At 46.2% G+C, this 19,584-nt stretch overlaps 1 protein-coding gene across 1 annotated transcript in view; it reads left to right on the forward strand.

Moving 5' to 3' along the window:
- Positions 1-15,495, forward strand: part of CAP2 (cyclase associated actin cytoskeleton regulatory protein 2) — a 114,662-nt gene extending 99,167 nt beyond the window's left edge. The window contains exons 8-13 of the mRNA XM_075921220.1: positions 416-608; positions 957-1,132; positions 10,270-10,393; positions 10,618-10,700; positions 12,762-12,902; positions 14,006-15,495. Coding sequence (XP_075777335.1) covers positions 416-608; positions 957-1,132; positions 10,270-10,393; positions 10,618-10,700; positions 12,762-12,902; positions 14,006-14,089 — 801 coding nt within the window. The 3' untranslated portion in view covers positions 14,090-15,495. The remainder of the gene's footprint in view (positions 1-415; positions 609-956; positions 1,133-10,269; positions 10,394-10,617; positions 10,701-12,761; positions 12,903-14,005) is intronic.
- The last annotated feature ends 4,089 nt before the right edge of the window (positions 15,496-19,584 follow it).

Raw genomic sequence — 19,584 nt, forward strand, 5'->3', positions numbered from 1 at the left:
ACAAATCAGAATTCTGACATACAGTGTTGAAATTAACAGCCTGAATCAGATTGAACAGTCTTACACCATGTTGCAAAGTATGTGCAAAATCCATATCTTATGCCCACTTTGCATGTTTTTAACTGACTGGCCAAGTTCCACCCTGTTTGAAATGCTTTTTTTGGCCTATACTGAATGTGCGTCACTGTGGGTTTTATTTTATCGGAATACTTGGGGAAAGAAGAAAGCTTCTTCCTTAAACTACAAAGCTTTCTTAATGTCAGTTCATTCATTGGTGCCAGCAGTTTTCCCTAAGCCTACTGCTGGCCTAAATCCCAACTCCCAACATCATTAAAGGATGAAAAGAAGAGATTCCATAATAGAGGGTTTTCTGAAAAAAATGCATTAAAATATTTTCCATCTCTCATACACATAGGGCCCGACTGCATCAACAGCATCTGTGTTGTCCACTCTAACAAGTGGGCAGTGCCTTCCACCACCACCACCACCTCCACCGCTGCCGCCTGGACCTCCTCCTGTCTTTGATGCAGAAAATGGAAAGGATGGAACAAGCACATCTCGCTCAGCCTTGTTTGCCCAGCTTAACCAGGGAGAGGCAATTACCAAAGGTTAGCGGAAAATAGTTCAACTTGTCAGTCTTCAGCCAATTGATACTAGCTACTGCTACAAGTACTTAGCCAGATTCTCCCTTCATTCACATCTATACATGCCAAGGCCAGTATTTTTTTAAGCTTAGAATACTAAAGTTAGGCATCTAAATTCTTATTGATGCACCCAAATAAGTATCCCAATTTTCACAGCCCTGCATAAGTGTGTTGCACATTTTAGTATGATTGTAACAACCTTAGTCATGGTATTTCCTTCCCTTTTTAAATATGAACTTTCCTAGAGCCTAGTGCTGAGAGAGCTCTTCTGCATATTAGCACTGCTTTGTTTATTTTTGTTTGGATTTTTAGGGCTCCGACATGTCTCAGATGACCAGAAGACCCATAAGAATCCAAACCTACGTGCCCAGGGTCCGCCAGTTCGTTCTCCTACAAAAAGCCATACTCCAAGCCCCACTTCTCCCAAAACTTCTCCTCAGCAGAGCCATTCTCCTTTGTTGGAACTAGAGGGAAAGAAATGGAGAGTGGTAAGTTCAGCTCACGCACACGCACGCACGCGCGCGCCTGGAATATCGTCAGAGGGCTTGTAGCTGCCTGTGACACAATCTCTGCAGTGTTCCTTTGGGGGCATAGTGGCTCTGTACTGTCCCATCTAACCACAGCTTAGCCTAAATGTGGGTTTTATAGCTTGTTCGTTTGTTGGTGAGAAAAGTGTAATCACTTACCTGAACTGGAAAATGCTGTTATAAGATGTAGAACCAGTACTTTAGTTCTTCACTCAGTCAAAACGTCCCTCCGAAGGAAACCCACAGAGAATGCCTATTGAGTAAAATCCCATTGTGCAAGCCATTCTCATGCATGAGAGAGAGAGAGAGTTGTTGTGACACAGTGGGAATTCCCATTTATTAGCCAGTGGGAGCACCTCTTTCTGGGAACTCCTATCATAATAGCATAGTATTTCCAGCTAGAGAGAATGATTGTTCTCCATCTTCTTACCCAGTCCATAGAAGAAATGGCTTGATTAGTTTAAAGGGTTTGTTAGGTTTTTTTTGAGGGGAAGGGAATAGTTTTTTGCACATATAGGCAAAGACTTATTGAACAGAAGTTATGTTGTTTGTAAGTGGGGGGGTGAGACATGATTTAGTCATTTGGAAGCTTGTGCACAAGTGATGGATTGTGCTATGCTAGTGTTAAAATAATTCAGGTATTCTTATTGAGATAGAAGAGTGGGGTAAAGGCAAACTATGGGAGACTCCTTTTGTATATGCTAAGTAGACCAGCATTTTGCTATAAATTCTGTTTTCCCATGCTGGGACAGGTCGTGTCTAACTTACATACCCTCCAGTCTCCCACTGAAGTCAGTTGGAAGTATCATGGACAAAACAGGCCATTACTGTACTCTTACAAACAGGTCTATCCTTGTTGGATACTGCCTTGCTCACACCTAACCCCAATGGATGATATTAGGGTACGAACCACTTGTTCTATTCCTGAAAGCGCCTACTTGTCCTAAAATTGGGTGTAACCAAGCAGCAGCTTCACTCGAATAGTTTTAAATAGTTGAGTGTATAAGAATCTAGTTGTGACAGGGTGCTGGTCACAGAAGTCCCCTTGGGATTGTTCCCTACTGTGCTGATCATGCCACTGATGCCCGCTTTCTTTCTCTCTGAGGACCACCCTATGTCTACACTAGAAAATTTTTGTGCAAAAAACGGCAGATCGTCCACACCTCGAATGTGCTTTTGCACAAGAAAATCGACAGAAGAGAAGGCTTTTTACAGTAGAGTTATTCCTCTCCCCACGAGGAATAACTCTTTTTTTGCACAAGCATTCTTGTGCAAAAAGGCACGTGTGGACGCTCCGCTGGGGTTTTTATGCAAAAACTGGCCTCCAGAGAAAAACACAGGTGGCCACTTGGACGCGCCGTAGCAGGCCATCACAACTTGCAAATGGAATTAAAACCAATAGTAAAAGGTTTTATAGCCATATAAATAGGAAAAAAACAAAAAAAGAAGAAGTAGGACCACTAATTACTAAGGATGGAGTGGAGGTTAAGGATAATCTAGGAATGGCCCAATATTTGAACAAATACTTTGCTTCAGTCTTTAATGAGGCTAATGAAGATCTTAGGGATAATGGTAAGTTAACAAATGGGACTGAGGATAAGGAGGTAGATATTACCATATCCGAGGTGAAAGCCAAACTTGAACAGCTTAAGGGGAGTAAATCGGGGGGCCCAGATGGTCTTCATCCAAGAATATTAAAGGAACTGGCACATGAACTTGCAAGTCTATTAGCAAAAATTTTTAATAAATCTCTAAACTCAGGGGTTGTACCATTTGACTGGAGAATTGCTAATATAGTTCCGATTTTTAAGAAAGGGAAAAAAAGCGACCCGGGTAACAATAGGCCTGTTAGTTTGACATCTGTAGTATGTAAGATCCTGGAAAAATTTTTGAAGGAGAAAGTAGTTAGAGATATTGAGGCTAATGGCAATTGGGACAAATTACAACATGGTTTTACAAAAGGTAGATCGTGTCAAACCAACCTGATCTCCTTTTTTGAGAAAGTAACAGATTTTTTAGATAAAGGAAATGCAGTGGATCTAATCTACCTCGACTTTAGTAAGGCATTTGATACAGTACCACATGGGGAATTATTGGTTACATTGGAAAAGATAGGGATTAATATGAAAGTTGAGAGGTGGCTAAGCAACTGGTTAAAGGGGAGACTACAGCGGGTCATACTGAAAGGTGAACTGTCAGGTTGGAGGAAGGTTACTAGTGGAGTTCCTCAGGGATCAGTTTTGGGACCAATTTTATTTAATCTTTTTATTGCTGATCTTGGCACCAAAAGTGGAAGTGTCCTAATAAAATTTGCAGATGACACAAAGTTGGGAGCTATTGCCAATTCAGAAAAGGATCAGGATATCATACAGGAAGATCTGGATGATCTTGTAAATTGGAGTGATAGCAATAGGATGAAATTTAATAGTGAGAAGTGTAAGGTTATGCATTTAGGGATTAATAACAAGAATTTTAGTTATAAGCTGGGGACACATCAGTTGGAAGTAACAGAGGAGGAGAAGGACCTCGGAGTCCTGGTTGATTATAGAATGACTATGAGCCGCCATTGTGACATGGCCGTGAAAAAGGCTAATACGATCTTGGGATGTATTAGGCGAGGTATTTCCAGTAGGGATAAGGAGGTGTTAGTGCCATTATACAAGGCATTGGTGAGACCCCATTTGGAATACTGTGTGCAGTTCTGGTCTCCCATGTTTAAGAAGGATGAATTCAAACTGGAACAGGTACAAAGAAGGGCCACTAGAATGATCCGAGGAATGGAAAACCTGTCTTATGAAAGGAGACTCAAGGAGCTCGGCTTGTTTACTTTAACCAAAAGAAGGCTGAGGGGGGACATGATTGCACTCTTTAAATATATTAGAGGGATAAATACCAGGGAGGGAGAGGAATTATTTAAGTTTAATACCAATGTGGACACAAGAACAAATGGATATAAACTGGCTAGTAGGAAGTTTAGACTTGAGATTAGACGAAGGTTTCTAACCATTAGAGGAGTGAAGTTCTGGAACGGCCTTCCAAGGGAAGTAGTGAGGGGCAAAAGATCTATCTGGTTTCAAGATTAAACTAGATGGCTACGTCTACATTGGCCCCTTTTCCAGAAGGGGCATGGTAATTTTTGAAATCGCAATAGGGAAATGCGCGGGGGATTTAAATATCCCTCGCGGCATTTAAATAAAAATGTCCGCCGCTTTTTTCCGGCTTTTAGAAAAGCCGGAAAAGAACGTCTACACTGGCCCCGATCCTCCGGAAAAAGCGCCCTTTTCCGGAGGATCTTATTCCTACTTCAAAGGAATAAGTAGGAATAAGATCCTCCGGAAAAGGGTGCTTTTTCCAGAGGATCGGGGCCAGTGTAGACGCTCTTTTCCAGCTTTTCTAAAAGCCGGAAAAAAGCGGCGGACATTTTTATTTAAATGCTGCGGGGGATATTTAAATCCCCCGCGCATTTCCCTATTGCGATTTCAAAAATTACCATGCCCCTTCCGGAAAAGGGGCCAATGTAGACGAGCCGGATGGGTTTATGAAGGGGATGGTTTGATGAGATAACATGATCTTGGTAACTAATTGACCATTCATTATCAGTGGGAAATAGGTCAATGGAGGGATGATAGGAGTTACTATAGAGAACCTTCTGGGTGTCTGGCTGATGAGTCTTGCCCACATGCTCAGGGTTTAGCTGATCACCATATTTGGGGTCAGGAAGGAATTTTCCTCCAGGGTAGATTGGCAGAGGCTCTGGAGGTTTTTCGCCTTCCTCTGTAGCATGGGGTACAGATCACAGCTAGAGGATTCTCTGCATCTTGGGGTCTTCAAAGTATTTGAAGGCTTCAATATCTGACATATAGGTGAGGGGATTATTCTAGGAGGGGTGGGTGAGATTTTGTGGCCTGCTCTGTGCAGGGGCTCAGACTAGATGATCATAATGGTCCCTTCTGACCTTAAAGTCTATGAGTCTAACTCTCTTGTTCCTGTCTGTGCAGCTCTCTCTCAGCACAGATGGCTGAGTAAGCAAGTGCCCGAGACCAGCCTGGTCCTGACAGGGAGCAGCCACAGGGTCCTAGAACCCCCCCAGGAAAGCAAGCACCATGCCCCAGCATGGTCAGGCGCAGAAATCGCAACCCTCCTCGAATTGTGGGGGGAGGAGGAGTCACTGCTTAAGGAGCCCCAGGCCAAACGGTGAAATGCTGAGCTCTTCACCCGCATGACCACATCCCTGATGGCGCAAGGTCACCCTGCCCATACCATGGAACAGGTCTGGGCCAAGGTGAAGGAACTCCATCAGGGATATTTCAGGACGACAGAGCAGAGGGGGCGCTCGGGGAGGAGCGCACATATGCCCCTACTACAAAGAGCTCCACCACATCCTTGGAGGGAGGGGGTGAACCCTCTTCCCCCTCCATCATGGTGGACTCTGGGCTAGAGCAGCCATTCGTCCAGCACCTGGAGCCTGTCCCCAAGCCAGAGGAAACGGAGGGCCAGGTCCAGCCACCGACGGAGCAGGAGGAGGATGACGACCAGGACAGCAGGACCATCACCCTGTCCCTGGAGCCAGACCCTGGCAGCCTGGATGGCTCCCAGGCCTCCAAGGAGGCTTTGGGAGGGATTCTCAGGTACGTTGACACGCGCACACACACACAGTGGGGAAGGTGGCCGCACGGGGCGGGGGGCACAGTGTCCCATGGGCTGCTAGGCCAGCACATGCTGCTGTAGTCTGGGCCCAGATACCCACCTGCAGCAGGAGGGTGCAGCTCGTGGCCACAGCAGCCAGTCCCTCAACATGATGGGGAGCCTGCTGCCAGTCTCATGCCTGGCCACACGAGTCCTACCCCCAGGGGGAGGGGGTGCAGCCAGCTGTCAGCAGGCTAGCCGCAAGGTGCAGGCACCACCCCACGTGCACACACGCTGGAGTGCTGCACACGGGCATGCCTGCGTGTGCGCGGCAGCAGCCGCTCCAGTGATAGCCCAGCAAGCCGCAGCTGTGTGTGCAGACCCCAGGGAGGGGAAGGCTGCTCACGGCTCCTCTGCCACCCATGAGGGGATCCACTGTGGCCATTCACTTCCCTTGCCTGCCAGGCCATGGTGGTGTGGGGGGCGGGAAACCACCACAGTCCTCTGGCAACCTCAGGGCCCCTGTGACACATCGCGTGCTGTGTAGGCCACACATGGCCTTGCACCCGGGACATCCCCCTCACACAGGAGGGCACAGTCACAGGGAATGTGTGTTCACGGTGGACTGACCACCCCTCTCTCTTGTGTCTTCTCCACAGCCGGGATGGAGGGCCCAGCCACACCACCACCGCAGCCACCAGCTAGAGTCCAGAGGAGCCGCAGATGAGCCAGGGCTGGAAGAGGAGCTGATGTCCCAGCATGTTGGAGTGATGTGCGACATCCACACCACCCTGTCACGCCAGCTGAACGCCAACCTTGAGTGGTGGCAGCAGGCATGGAGTGATCTAATGGTGCGCTGCGACACCACATGCGGCATCCTGTCCTGCACGGGGGAACAGTTGCCTGCTGCTGCTGCTCCTGCCTTCCACTCTCCTGCTCCCCCTCCTATACCCATGGCCTACCTGCCTGCCCACCCTGCCATGTCTCTCCTCCCTTCCCATGCCATGCCTCGCCTCTGCTCCCTCCCTTCCCCATGGCCATGTCTCCTCCCCCAGTCATGCCTATGGCCCCTCCTCCTGCCCACCCTGGCCCCACTTCAGCCGCCCCTCCTGCCCACACCATTGGGGCCCCCAGAGCCGCCCATCCCCGATGATGTCCCCTCACGCAAGGTGGCAGAGCAAGCAGCCCCACCACTCCTTCCAGTCCTCATCCCCCCTCCCAGTTCAGACAGCCCCCCCACCCCTGCCCACCCTCATTTCTGTTAAATAAATAAAACAGTCATTTTGTTTCAAAACCAAGCAGGTGTGTTCATTGGGAGGTAGGGGGAAGGGTGGAGGCCCCGGGGAGATTTACAGTGGTTCCTGCAAGAACCATTCCCTCAGGGCCCCCCAGATACGCACACTGGCCTGATGGGCCTGGTGGGTCGCAGCTGCCTGGGGCTGCCCGAAGCCCCAGCCCTCATGGGCGGCCCCTGCCACCCACCCTGGGAGGAAGGCCTCTCTCTTGCGCTCCATCAAGTTGTGGAGCACACAGCAGGCCGCCACTACCTCTGGGATATTCTGCTCCCCAACATCCAGGTGAGTGAAGAGGCAGTGGAACCATCCTTTCAGATACCTGCAGGCGGGCATTGAAAATGGCCTTGGTGCAAGCCAGCTGGCCGGTGGAGGGGCATTAGTGGATATGCCGCATCCCCTCCCCCCCCCCCCCACTATGCACACTAGGATCATCTGGTCACCCATCAGAAACTCCTGGTGGGGGAAAAAGGTGCCTGCCTCCAGCTGGGCGCACAGGTTGGAGTTGCAAAAAACTCAGGCATGGTGAGTCCTGCCCCACCACCCCCACATAAATGTTTGTGAAGTGGCCCCGGTGGTCCACCAGGGCCTGCAGGACAACCGAGAAGTAGCCCTTTTGGATGACAAAGTGGGCTGCTCGATGATCCGGGGCCCAGGTGGGGATGTGTGTACCGTCGATTGCTTCCACACAGTTGGGGAACCCCAGGACAGCAAAGTCGCCCATGGTGGCGTCCAGGTCTCAGAGTCAGATGACGCTGCGCAGCCGCAGGGGATTGATGACCCGGCCAACCTGCAGCAGGAGAGAAACACATAAAACAGAGAATGACAGAGGGGGTGTGTACTCCCAGTGGGACGTGGCCACCCACCCTTCCAGCCCTCCCACTCCACAGGTGCCCCCCAGTGAGCCTGTGCCCACCTCCCCCCCTGACCAGACTAGTGTGAGGCAAGAAGGCACCAGGGCCAGGCCTTTCTCCTCCAGCCCCACTCCACCACGTACAGTGCCCAGCCCCCCATGGCCTGAGGGTCCCCCTTATACAACAGTTCCTTCCTCCCCCCCATGCAAGGGCTGCATCCCATGATCTCCTTACCTGCATGAGGACGGCCCTGACGGGGGACCGCCCCACCCCAAACAGGTGTGCCACTGAGCAGTAGCTGTCTATGGTGGCCAGCTTCCACAGGGCAATGGCGACCCGCTTCTGGAGGGGGATGATGGGCCACAGGTGGGTGTCGTATCATTGGATGGCAAGTGTGAGTCAGGCAGAGAGCTCCTGGAAGGTGGCCTTCTGCATGCAGACGTTCTGCACCCATTGCTGGTTGTTCCACTGCTCCATGACCAGTGGGTCGCACCAGTCCAAGCTGGTCTCCAGCCGCCAGAATCTTCTAGGTATGGTGGGCTGGGGCAGCCAGAATGGAGCACTCGCAACCACACAGAGGCTGATGAGGAATAGCTTGGGGTCCACCTCCCTCTAGAAGAGGACCCCTGCTTAAAGGAGGCACTGCAGGGCCCTGGGGTCTGTCACATGCCCAGGGGCAGTTCTGGCTCCATAGCACAGGGCAGAGTAGGCAAAAGCTGTATTGTCCCCAAAAAAAGCAAAGGGCAAACAGCAGACACTGCTGAAGCTTTACTTTGCCAAAGAGGCTAGCAAGCAGGCAGCAGAGACAGAGAAGCGGCTGTTTGGGATAGGGGTGGGTGGTCCCTTTAAGAGCACGTCTCTGGAGGGCTCAGGCAACAGCACTCAAAAGTAACTAGTGACCTCTAGCCTGGCTAGAACTGGCTCTGGGTGTCTTGTACATGTAGGAGAGTGACCAATAGTGTAGACGCGCGCTTACGCAAAAACGCGTCCGCACCTCAAAGTGCATCCCTTTTGCACAAGACATTTTTGCGCAAAAGTTTCATTCCACAAAAACCCTGCATTGTAGATGAAGCCATAGGGCATGTCTACACTGCACAGCTATTTTGGGGTACTACAGGTGGCCTGCAGTAGCTAGCCAGCATTTTAACAAGCCACCTGTTATTTCAAAACATATTCTTCAAAATAACAGGCCCGTTATTTCGGTATCACTGCAACCCTCGTTCCATGAAGGTTGAGGGATGTCTCGCAACAGTGCGTTATTTTGAAATTATGTGCATTGTAAAGGCACCAAATTTCAAACTAAGCTATTTAGGGTGCTATATAGGATTTAGGAAACAAAAGTGTTTTTATTAAAGTCCAAAAAAGAGTAGGCTTGAAATGGTTGCACATGAAACCAGACACATCAGAGTAAATTACTCAATTAAAATGAATAGAAAATGCAGCACTAGTTCTGATTCACTAAGAAATTTGTTATATGCAAATTTTTACCTAAAACAGCTGGTCTTATTTCAAGTATGAGGTTCAAGTCACAGATGAGATTTTATTTGACTTGGGTCTCCAGCCTTTAGGAGTTCTTCAAGTATCCTGTTAGGGTGTGTCAGCCAGCTGATGACACAGCTCTGATAGCTTCCCAGTGCTTAAACAAACAGTCCTCCAGGGCAGGAATCTTTACTTTGGCATCCCCCTCTTCCCATGGAAAAACACCAGCTTCAAAATGGATTTCAGTACCAGGTGACATGGTCACATGTCTATGTAGGACCAATGGCGATTTGGACTTAAAAGGGCAAAAAAGACTGTTGACAAGTTGAGTTGACCAACAAGAGACTTCCAGGGCATCAGTAATGGCTCTCATTAGCACATTTAAATCTATAAACAGATTCACTTTTCATATTTCTAACTTCACATTCAAGAATGATACATGCAGAAAAACAGGAGCTGCAGATCCAACAGACGGTCACATTAAAATTGAGAGATTACATGAGGTGTTTTGCTGAAAGCATCTTTGAGTTATGCATATTCATAGTCACAAGCCAATCTCCATAAAATGCGTCACACTAGTACAAGAATGAACATTTTTGTGTCTTGGCCAGTGTTAAGCGCTTCATAATACAGACACTTCAGCTCTAATTCGTGCATATGCAGCACTGAATACATGCCCTCATAAATCCAAATCAGACTAATCACAGGCTGAGATGAGTGAGACTTTTGCCCCCTTCTCTTGCTATGTGAAACTGCAATGACTGGGATAAATTCTGCTTAAAATGCACTTTGTTGCTGCTTTACTAACGATCGCAAAACTAGTATTTGTTTGTTTTTTTTAAAACAGGAATATCAAGAGGATAAGAGCAACCTTGTTATTACCAATACTGAACTCAAGCAAGTGGCTTACATTTTTAAATGCAACAAATCTACACTACAAATAAAAGGAAAACTAAATTCCATTACAGTTGGTGAGTGGACAGTCTCATGATCTTTGGGGCAGTAAATACTGGGATGATTGGCACAGGCAGGTAACTTTGCGGACATGAATAGTTCAGTGTAAAGTTACTCACATATGTAAATCATTGCAGAATTGAAGCATTTTAGTTTTTAACATGGTCCAATTTTTGTTAAAAGACATCTTTTTATTTTGTCTTCATACATTTGGTGTTTGTTTTGTTTTGTTTGGTTGTAGATAACTGCAGAAAGTTTGGACTTGTGTTTGACAACGTCGTGGGAATCGTGGAAGTGATCAATTCCAGGGATATTCAGATTCAGGTACATGTCCAATTAGAAAAGAAAAAAGGCCCAATAACTTTCAAGTGGGATTTGGCTAGTAGAGATAATTGGTGTTTTGCTGGAGTATAAAGAAAAACCCCAAACCTAAATGTCCAAAAATTACTTTTTAGATGCACTAAATTCTTCTAACTTATTGAGGAGGGGAAAAGGCTGTGTGAGACTATTGTTTTGGCCTTTGAACTTCAAATCATCACGGATCAGGGCTCCCTTTTGACCACACCTTTCCTTCACCTTCTGGGGCTGTAGATGAGATCAACGGGGTATGTTCTGATAGTCTGGAAATTGTTACTTCTGGACAGTGGTGGTCAGGTTCTCACTGAACAGTCCCCAGCTTTCAGTACCACAGTTTGGCAAAGCTTCATGTCATCATAGCACTCGCTTGCCTAATTGGTGCTAACAGCAAGATTCTCCATTTGCCCGTTAGGTGCCATTTGAAAATCTACCCCAACTGCCAGTGCCTTTAATTGAGAGCTGGGTGCTGGGCCCTTCAAAGTCTACCTTGTCAGCTACAGAATGGAATTGAAATGGCGTCCCCGGCTTTTCATTAAAATCTCAATAAAAATCAAACCCACTGAAAACTCCCATCAGCTCATGCCCTGTTACCAGTCTTCGGACTCGCATTCCCCACTGAAACCTGTGCGGTCTTCTAATTAAAGGTGGACGTGGAACGACATTAATGATGATGAATACTGCCCATACTTCAGAAGTGTGGGTCACCGCCACCACAGGGAGAGGAACAGCAAAATAGTCATTTAAATATTAAGCGAGTGAGCGCCCTCACTACTAGCTTTGTGTCTGCATCTGAACAGTATCACATCATTACCTTTTGTGGGAAAGAGGCAGCTGGGGAGAGAAAAGGGGACATTTATTGAGGAAACAGTTATCTTTTTTTCAATAAAGAGGTGGTTTTGATTGGTAGCGCTAGAGCTGTTCACCAAAGCTGAGGAGTCCATACATAGCCAATAGGAACGCCACATCTCAGGAACATGAAAATACACGGGAAATCTCTTTGCTAAAATCAAAGGGCCTTTGCTGATTCAGGCTTCATGAAAGTTGTATAAGATTTCACTGCCGTCTAGCATGGCTGGTCTTGCACTGAAGTGTCAGGGTGAATAACATCTGCACAAAGCAGGCTGCCATCTTCTAAAGCTTTGATCATGCAGGGTGCTGAGCACCAGAACTCTGTCAACACACATGGCAGGTTGTGTTGTACAATTTACACATGCAAGATATGCAGGCCCACAGACAGGAATTCCAGGTGCCAGGGCAGAAATCAATGGGGCCCCTGCCTCCCTCCCTCAGCTGGGGCCATGAGCCCCACTGGCCCCCAGAGGAGCCCTTGGCCAGCCAAGTCCTGAGCCCCAGGGCAACTTCCCCTATCTTCCGTAGAGCCAATCTGCCTTCTCTGGAGAAAGCCGCAGGGGCATGTCTTCAAAGAAACTTTTCATTTGCCCCATGCAGTAACCCCACCCCAGAAGTTGCATGGGGCATATCAAAAGCATCTTTGAATCAATGCTTTGAGCAGCCTTGCCACCACCAAAATGTTTGCAAACCTGCCACCCCTGGCTGCAGAATGTTTTACACAGAAAGGAGTGGAGCATTTCTCTAGGGAAGGAGCATTTTCAGTCAGTCACTCTGTAGAAATGTATGGGAGTCTGTTTCCCCTTAAGTCCCACCAATATATAAGTAAGATTTGCACGTGTAGTGGTAGGAGTAAGAGTGTGTAGCCCATTGTATTTCCCCTTTAGTAGGGAGAGCCATAGGGGTGGAGAGAGAGAGAGAAGGAATGTGTGTAAAAGTTGTTTTACAACATTGGCCCTAGAGAGAACATTTAATACATTTAAACAGTAGCAACCTTCCCATCATCTATTAATAGAACAATGCAGGCTCAGGCCTGCCATGCAAACGCAGCTGCCGTATATCCAAGGGCTATGTGGCAGAAGCCACGCACAGCATGTGAAGAGGCTTTTGTTATTAACGGTTAATGTCACTGCCACAGAGACAGTGGTAGTGGTATTAGAAACACTTACTGTTCTTCAGGTGATGGGGAAAGTGCCAACCATCTCGATTAACAAGACGGAAGGCTGCCACGTCTACCTCAGTGAAGACTCATTAGACTGTGAGATTGTGAGTGCCAAGTCATCTGAAATGAACGTTCTCATCCCCCAAAATGGAGATTATGTAAGTGGCTAATTTTTAAAGATAGAACTTTCTCCCTGCTTCTGATATGTGCAATGGTTACCATTTCATACTCTTAGGCAAATAGGAGCTAAAGTGCAACAATTTTTTCCTCAGTAAGGCCTGATTGAAAACATAGCCATATACCCTCTTTCATAAACTAATAGCGTCAGCTATAATCCACCCAAGAACACTGTTGGCAAGGTAATTCTGTACATTACTTTGTAAGAGAAGGAAATAAAGGCTCTTTTCAAGTAATTCAGTACCGCCAATATCAATTTAGTCTATAGCCTGTGTGAAACAGATTTACAACAATTATCTGAAAGGTCAGGAAATGCAAGTGTTAAGGTCAATATAATCAAATGCTAGCTCTCAAATAATATAGGATATTTTTAAATATAAGCTTTTTGAACATACACAGCATCTTGCAGCACTTTCTTTGCATGCCAGAGTACAGGAATGCCATTCATACACAAGCCAGAAGTTGTGAAGTAAGGACTAGGGATGTAAGCAGCTAGTTGACTACCCAATAAGCTTAGGCTTATCAGGCAGTCGAGTCACTACTCGATTAGTTGCTTCCCCCCCCCCCCCCCACCGCCTTGCTTCCTCTGATGCAGAGGCAGCAAGGGGAAAGGAGAAGGAGCTGCTGCTAGGGGACCTTTAAACTGGCTTCCCATCTCCAGGGCAGAGGTGGCAGAGGCACAGCTCTTGTACATTTCAAAGAAAAGTGAGTCAATAAGGATACAAGCACCCCCTTTATTGACTTATCCACCCCTGGACTATGGTAATCATCAGCTTGTTTTCTGTGTACACATTTGTCATCTGAAAAAGGAGGTTATGTCCAGGAAAGCTCATGCTAGTGTTTATCTATTTTTGAGTCTCTCTAGGGTGCCATAGGACCATTGCTGTTTAAGTTTATTTAGTTACAATCTAACATGGCTACCACTGAGACCTTGTTTTCTGTGGCACTGAAACAGGTCTCTTTGTAACCCAGGCCTGTCTGACTTAGAAATGCCTTGTCAAACATGCAGCACTAATAGTACTCCATCAGTTTCTAGAGGGGAGCCACTGTTTGTCTAACCCTTGTTTTTCTTTCCCTTTACCAGAAAGAATTTCCTGTTCCTGAACAGTTCAAGACAGCATGGGATGGATCCAAGTTGGTCACTGAACCTGCAGAGATTGTGGGTTAACTTCCTACTGCCATACAGCAGCCCTGGCCATGATCTCAGACTGAGGTCAGCCTAAATAAAACAGCAACATAAAGAACTAGAAACAGCAGTAGGTTGTACTGCTGGAGTAGGCCTTCCAACAGCAGCTCTGTAAACTAGAAACAAGGACATGTGGCATGCTTTTTTCTTAGGCATTCTGATAATTTTTAACATTTTGACAGTTTGCGCCTTCAATTACAGTTTTGATTCTACAGGTTGTCTCAAACATTAGGGAATTTTACAAAAATTCTTCATTCATGGTATTGGGTATTATACTGCACACAATAAGCCAGAATATTGCATGATATACTTTGTTACAATCATGTTTCAGTGCATTCCTGAATGTTTTGACTACTGAAAAGCAAGCATAAAACAATTAAGATAGTTATTTTACCTTTTAGAAAATTAATGTATGATTGGGAGAATATGTATACCTAGCTTGGGAAGTCTTTCATTCTTGGAGCTGTCTGAATCACGAGGGTTTTTAAAACAAACGTACAATTTTCAGCAATACACTTTGCCAGTGGAATGTAAAACCAGGATATTTTATTCACACATTTTTCTAGTATGCAAATGTAGAGTATCACCTCAGCTTTCATTTCTACAAACCCATTGTATGCCCTGTGGTCTTAAATTAGTAATCCTGATCTCTGACAAAACATTACTGGTCAAACATCATTTGACGGCTTTTTACTCCTCTGATTTCTCATTAACTATTTTGGGCCCCAGGAGGGTCTGGATTCACCCTCCCCTATTACACACACTCACAAGCAGTTCCAAAAACAGAGTCCTTTGGAGCACAGGCTGAGTGGCCCAAGGCTTATAACCCAGTTCCTGGGTAATTGTTTCTTTATTCTATTGTATAAGCTACTTGTTGGAGAGAGTAGCTTTGGAATTTAGTTTCAGGGGATTTTTTTGCCTTTGCAAGCTAATCTTGTAATATGTTCATAGTAAAAGCCATAGCTGTACTCCATATGAGTTCTAAGTCCAAATTAAAGGGACTGTTTCTTGTTTAAGAATGGCAATGTAGAATCCAGTGTCTTATTTACATGCTTTTTTAACTACAGTAGTGTGTGCTTAGCTATATATTTTACAATTTCAGCATGTAGTACTCTATTTGATATACATTTTTGAAGACCTGTAATTCTTTGTATGAGTGAATTCATGGTTCATGTTTGCAAATCTACTTGCAGGATATACAGTGTGCCTACTGCACCTTTCAAAGTACATATATGCATTCAGGTTTAAAGTAGCTGGTTGTACTTTAATCAATAGTGCTCTCAATGAGGTTTTAACTGGTGTTTTGTCTATATGTTATGGGGCTTTAGTACATACCATTTTTCAATAGTGAACGTATACTGAAATAAAGCAGTCTGTACTTTGTGTAACTAGAGTGAGTTCAGAGTGCACTTGATTTAAGTGTTTTCCTCCATTTTCCTGAATGCCAGTTTAGGAAGCTTGAAGGAGGACAGGCACCTAACTCGTGGCTCTTACCCAAGTGTCTCCCCTATATCATTGCCCACTCTCACTCCTCCCACAGAATAGCATGAGTATAATGTATCAGTGATCACAAGCAGACTGGCTATTTCACAATTAAAGCCGTAGTGGCAAAAAAACAGGAGCAACAGCAAAGGCCCTCACTTTAAATAACTGCATTGTAGAACATCACTCTTTTCCATGCACCAGCAAGTGCTGTAGAGCAGGGCCTAGACATGCCCACATTCAAGTGGACATTACTGAAACTGTTTCTGATCTCATCTCTGCTACTAACTCACTGTATGCCCTGGGGCATGTTCCTTTTCTTCTGAGGGGAGCTGCACAGCCTAGCATCAACCTCCTATTGTATTAAACCTGCACACATAGCACATATCTATTTCTTAAAGTAACAGCTACAGCTCATGAAAACTTTATTAGCATTAAGAATGTTTTATAGCAGAAGTTACCAATCACACATTGGAACAGTCTCAACTTGAGGCACTGATTTCTATTCTAATCCCACATCAGAAAGTGATCCCATCCCTCAGCCCGACGCGGTCACTGAAGACCCATCTTTTACACAGCTATGGTACTCGAGGTTTCTTTGAAAACAAAAAACACACAATGAACATAAAATTGAGAACACAGGCTTTAACCTTCCCAAGGGCCGGTTCTCTGCATTATACCAATAGGTACATGGGTGCAAGACTTCTGAAAAGCAGCCACACTTGATTCTGTAATACTTCATGAAAAAGGTGGTAAATGTCAAATGCTGTCTATAGGGATAATTTTAGCACACTTTTAAATAGCTGTTTGCACATAACCATGTTAGAATGATCACATTTGTCAACAGCCACAAAACAAAAGTGATAGAAATGTAGCCGTGTTAGTCTGGTTTCACTGTCTCAGGCAGCAACATTCAGAATACCACATGAAGGTCACCCTTCGACAACCTCTATCTCCACTTCCTGTGCTGTGTGTAACAATTGGGTCTAGAGAACCTGTTCTTCCCAAAAAACGTGAATTTTTCCATCCATTTTAATGGGATCAGGAATAGAACCCAAGTACTTTAAGACAGGGGTTCCCAAACTTTTGGACAAAGGGACCAGTCAATCCATTCACAAGCTTTTGGAGGACTGGTAACATTCATTAAGCAAGTGATGAATATTCAAATACATTGTTTCTGGCCCTCCCAAAGCCTCCAGTGCCAGCTTTAGCAAGCTTTTGATATGGTCACCCACAATATTCTGCCTGAGAGTTAAGGAATATGGATTGGATAAACGGACTGTAAGACTGACAGAAAGTTGGCTAGACCAGGGTTTCCCAAACATTTTACTTTAGGTAGAACCCATTTTTTTCCAGTACTGTTTTTTGCAGCCCAAAAATATAAACAGATTCAAGATGAAAAAATGAATACATTTTCACTGTTTCACCCAGCCTGGACCAGGGTTTGGGGGAACCTGGCCCCACACAGACACTCTAGGAGGAGGGAGCAGGAGCAGTCTGGGGTAGGGTATCTGGCTAGCAAGAAGGAGGAGGGGTGCTAGGTTCTGGTTTTGTACCAGAGAGAGTCCAGTTTGAGGGTTCTGTCTGGGAAAATTGAGAAAATACAGGACATTAAGTGTCTAGTATTTTCTTATTAGGTACATTTTATTATTACTAGATGTATCAGTTTGTAGTTGCAAACTGGCTGGCTGGTAAATGTGATCAGGCTGCATGAGTGTGTCTACCAGCCAGACAGTTCGCAACTACTCGAGGGGGCATATGGGGGGGGGGGGGGGGGGGGGGGAGACAGACTCACTCATGCTTCGCCGGGACTGTGGCACAATGGACAGTGCCCAGAGATCTACATGGGCCCAGGTCAGTCCCACTCCCCACCAGGTGATTTGCTCCCCACAGCTGCTGCCCCTCCACCCAGCAGGTTCTCCCCTCACTTCCCCTTCCAATCTCCCCAAGCCAGCCCCACTGCCCGACCTCACCTCTCCCAGTAGCTCTGCTTCCACTAGCACCCCCCCCCCCCCCCCCGGCTGCTGACAACCCCCTGCAAGTTAGCCCTGTGCCCCCCCCCCCCCCCCCGTCAGTTCCCTCCTGATCTCCCCAGGCCAGCCCTGCTTCCAGCAACCAGTTCTCCCCTCCTCCTGATCTCCCCCCCCCCCCCAATCTTCCTGGCCAGCCCTGCTGCCCCAATCCTGTGCTGCCTCCACGGGCCAGTTCTCCCTTCTCTCTGCCCCCAATCCCCCCCCCACACTTCCTCCCAGCCCACCCCCCTCCCCTCCCCCACCCATCTGAGATCAAGTGTGTCTGGCATTGTTTTTTAACTCACGTGGTAACCCTAGCTATGCCTCTACTGGGAGTCCGACACATCCAGCTGCAGACTCTGCCAAGCCCAGCCAAGGGCTTGAAGGACTCTGCCCCACACTGGCACTCTGGAACACTCCGGCAGCCACACAGAGGCCTGGTATCTTTTTCCCCACAGCCCAGTACCAGGCCCCGGCCCATAGTTTGGGAAACGATGCTCTAAGAGATGCAGTTCTAGAAATAATCCCCTTATGTAATATAATCTGGGTTAATTTTTTTCATATAGACTATTGCCAGATGTCTAGAGCCCTGCGCCAATACAAAAATCTTTATGCACATCTGTAATCCAAGAACAGTGCATGTCCCCACTAACATCCGTGGGTGTGTATACCCAGTTATAAAGCAGAGGTCTGCAATTTTGCAGGGTTCTATACACACACACACACACACACACACAATGAGTATCGATATCCATATCCACAAAAAATGAACTGCAGATATCTGCATCCAAATCTAGATACCCATGTATAGAAAGCAGATATCTGCATATTTGCACAGCTCTAACTATATCCCTGCCAGAAAGCAGAAAATATAATTCCCCAACCATTATCAAAAAGGGTGAAGTCTCCATTTCATATTAGAAGGAAATTCTGATTTTAATCAGAATTTTTACAATCATAACTGGTCATTAAAATATAGGGAATTGTAAGAGATAATAAGTATTTAGGTACAACCCTATAGATCCACCATATGGCAGAAAACTATTGTGGTGCAAGCAACTCCAAACTTGGTGGGTCAGACACTGCAGGAACAAATACTATTTATATAGAAGATATGTACTGATACAGAGATCAGGAAAGTTTGGTACACTAGGACATTTTGAAATTAAAATAGACAACTTCCAAGTTTTAAGAAACTGGGGTAGAGTGTCACCACTTTAGGGAAGCATGGAAATTAGAATTATTCCAGAATAGCACATCCACACTGATTGGCGCCTGCCTTGGTCTTGGAGACCAGAAGCACTCTGGGCAAAAGGAGGGCAGATATTCCTTATGGCCACTTGGTGAGGCAAGTTAGATGCGAGCTTCCAGGGGCTTCTCTCCACGGCCATGTCTCACAGGACACAAAAGAGACGCACCGTGCTCTGGCTGCCCTTGCAGATGCCACATAGCTCACTAAAATGAGCCAGTGCTGCTGCAAAGCTGTGCCAGGCTCACAGGCCTCCTGCTGCACCCCATGGTGCAATACTTCCACACTGCCCCCATGCTGCTCTAAAGTAATGGGCTTAAGAGCATGGACACTCGACTTTTAAATTTGACTTAAGGGTGTGTAAAAATAGCCCTCATCTACACTAGGGCCTTCAGGTGCCACAACTGCTCATCGTTTTCAAGGTTATAAGAGGTCATTTAGTTTTTTCTAATTAGTGTCTGAGGGAAAAAATATCCAGCACTAGGTGTCCATGAATAATTCAGCTCCTCCATTTTCAGCTATCCTTCTGTAATAACCATTTAAGAGACACATGCCAGAAGAAATACCTAGCTGCTTAGAAGACCGCTCAAGTCTAGTGAACAGACTCATTTAAGGTGATGGCAGGGGAACAAATTTCCAGTCTGCATTTCAAATACAGGAGTGATTCCAGGATGTTTAACCAAAATGTATTAATTGTTCAGGGTGGTGGGATGCTCAGCTTTGTACAAATCCCA

This window comes from Pelodiscus sinensis, chromosome 2 (genome assembly GCF_049634645.1).
Source record: "Pelodiscus sinensis isolate JC-2024 chromosome 2, ASM4963464v1, whole genome shotgun sequence".
NCBI classification, from domain to species: domain Eukaryota; kingdom Metazoa; phylum Chordata; order Testudines; family Trionychidae; genus Pelodiscus; species Pelodiscus sinensis.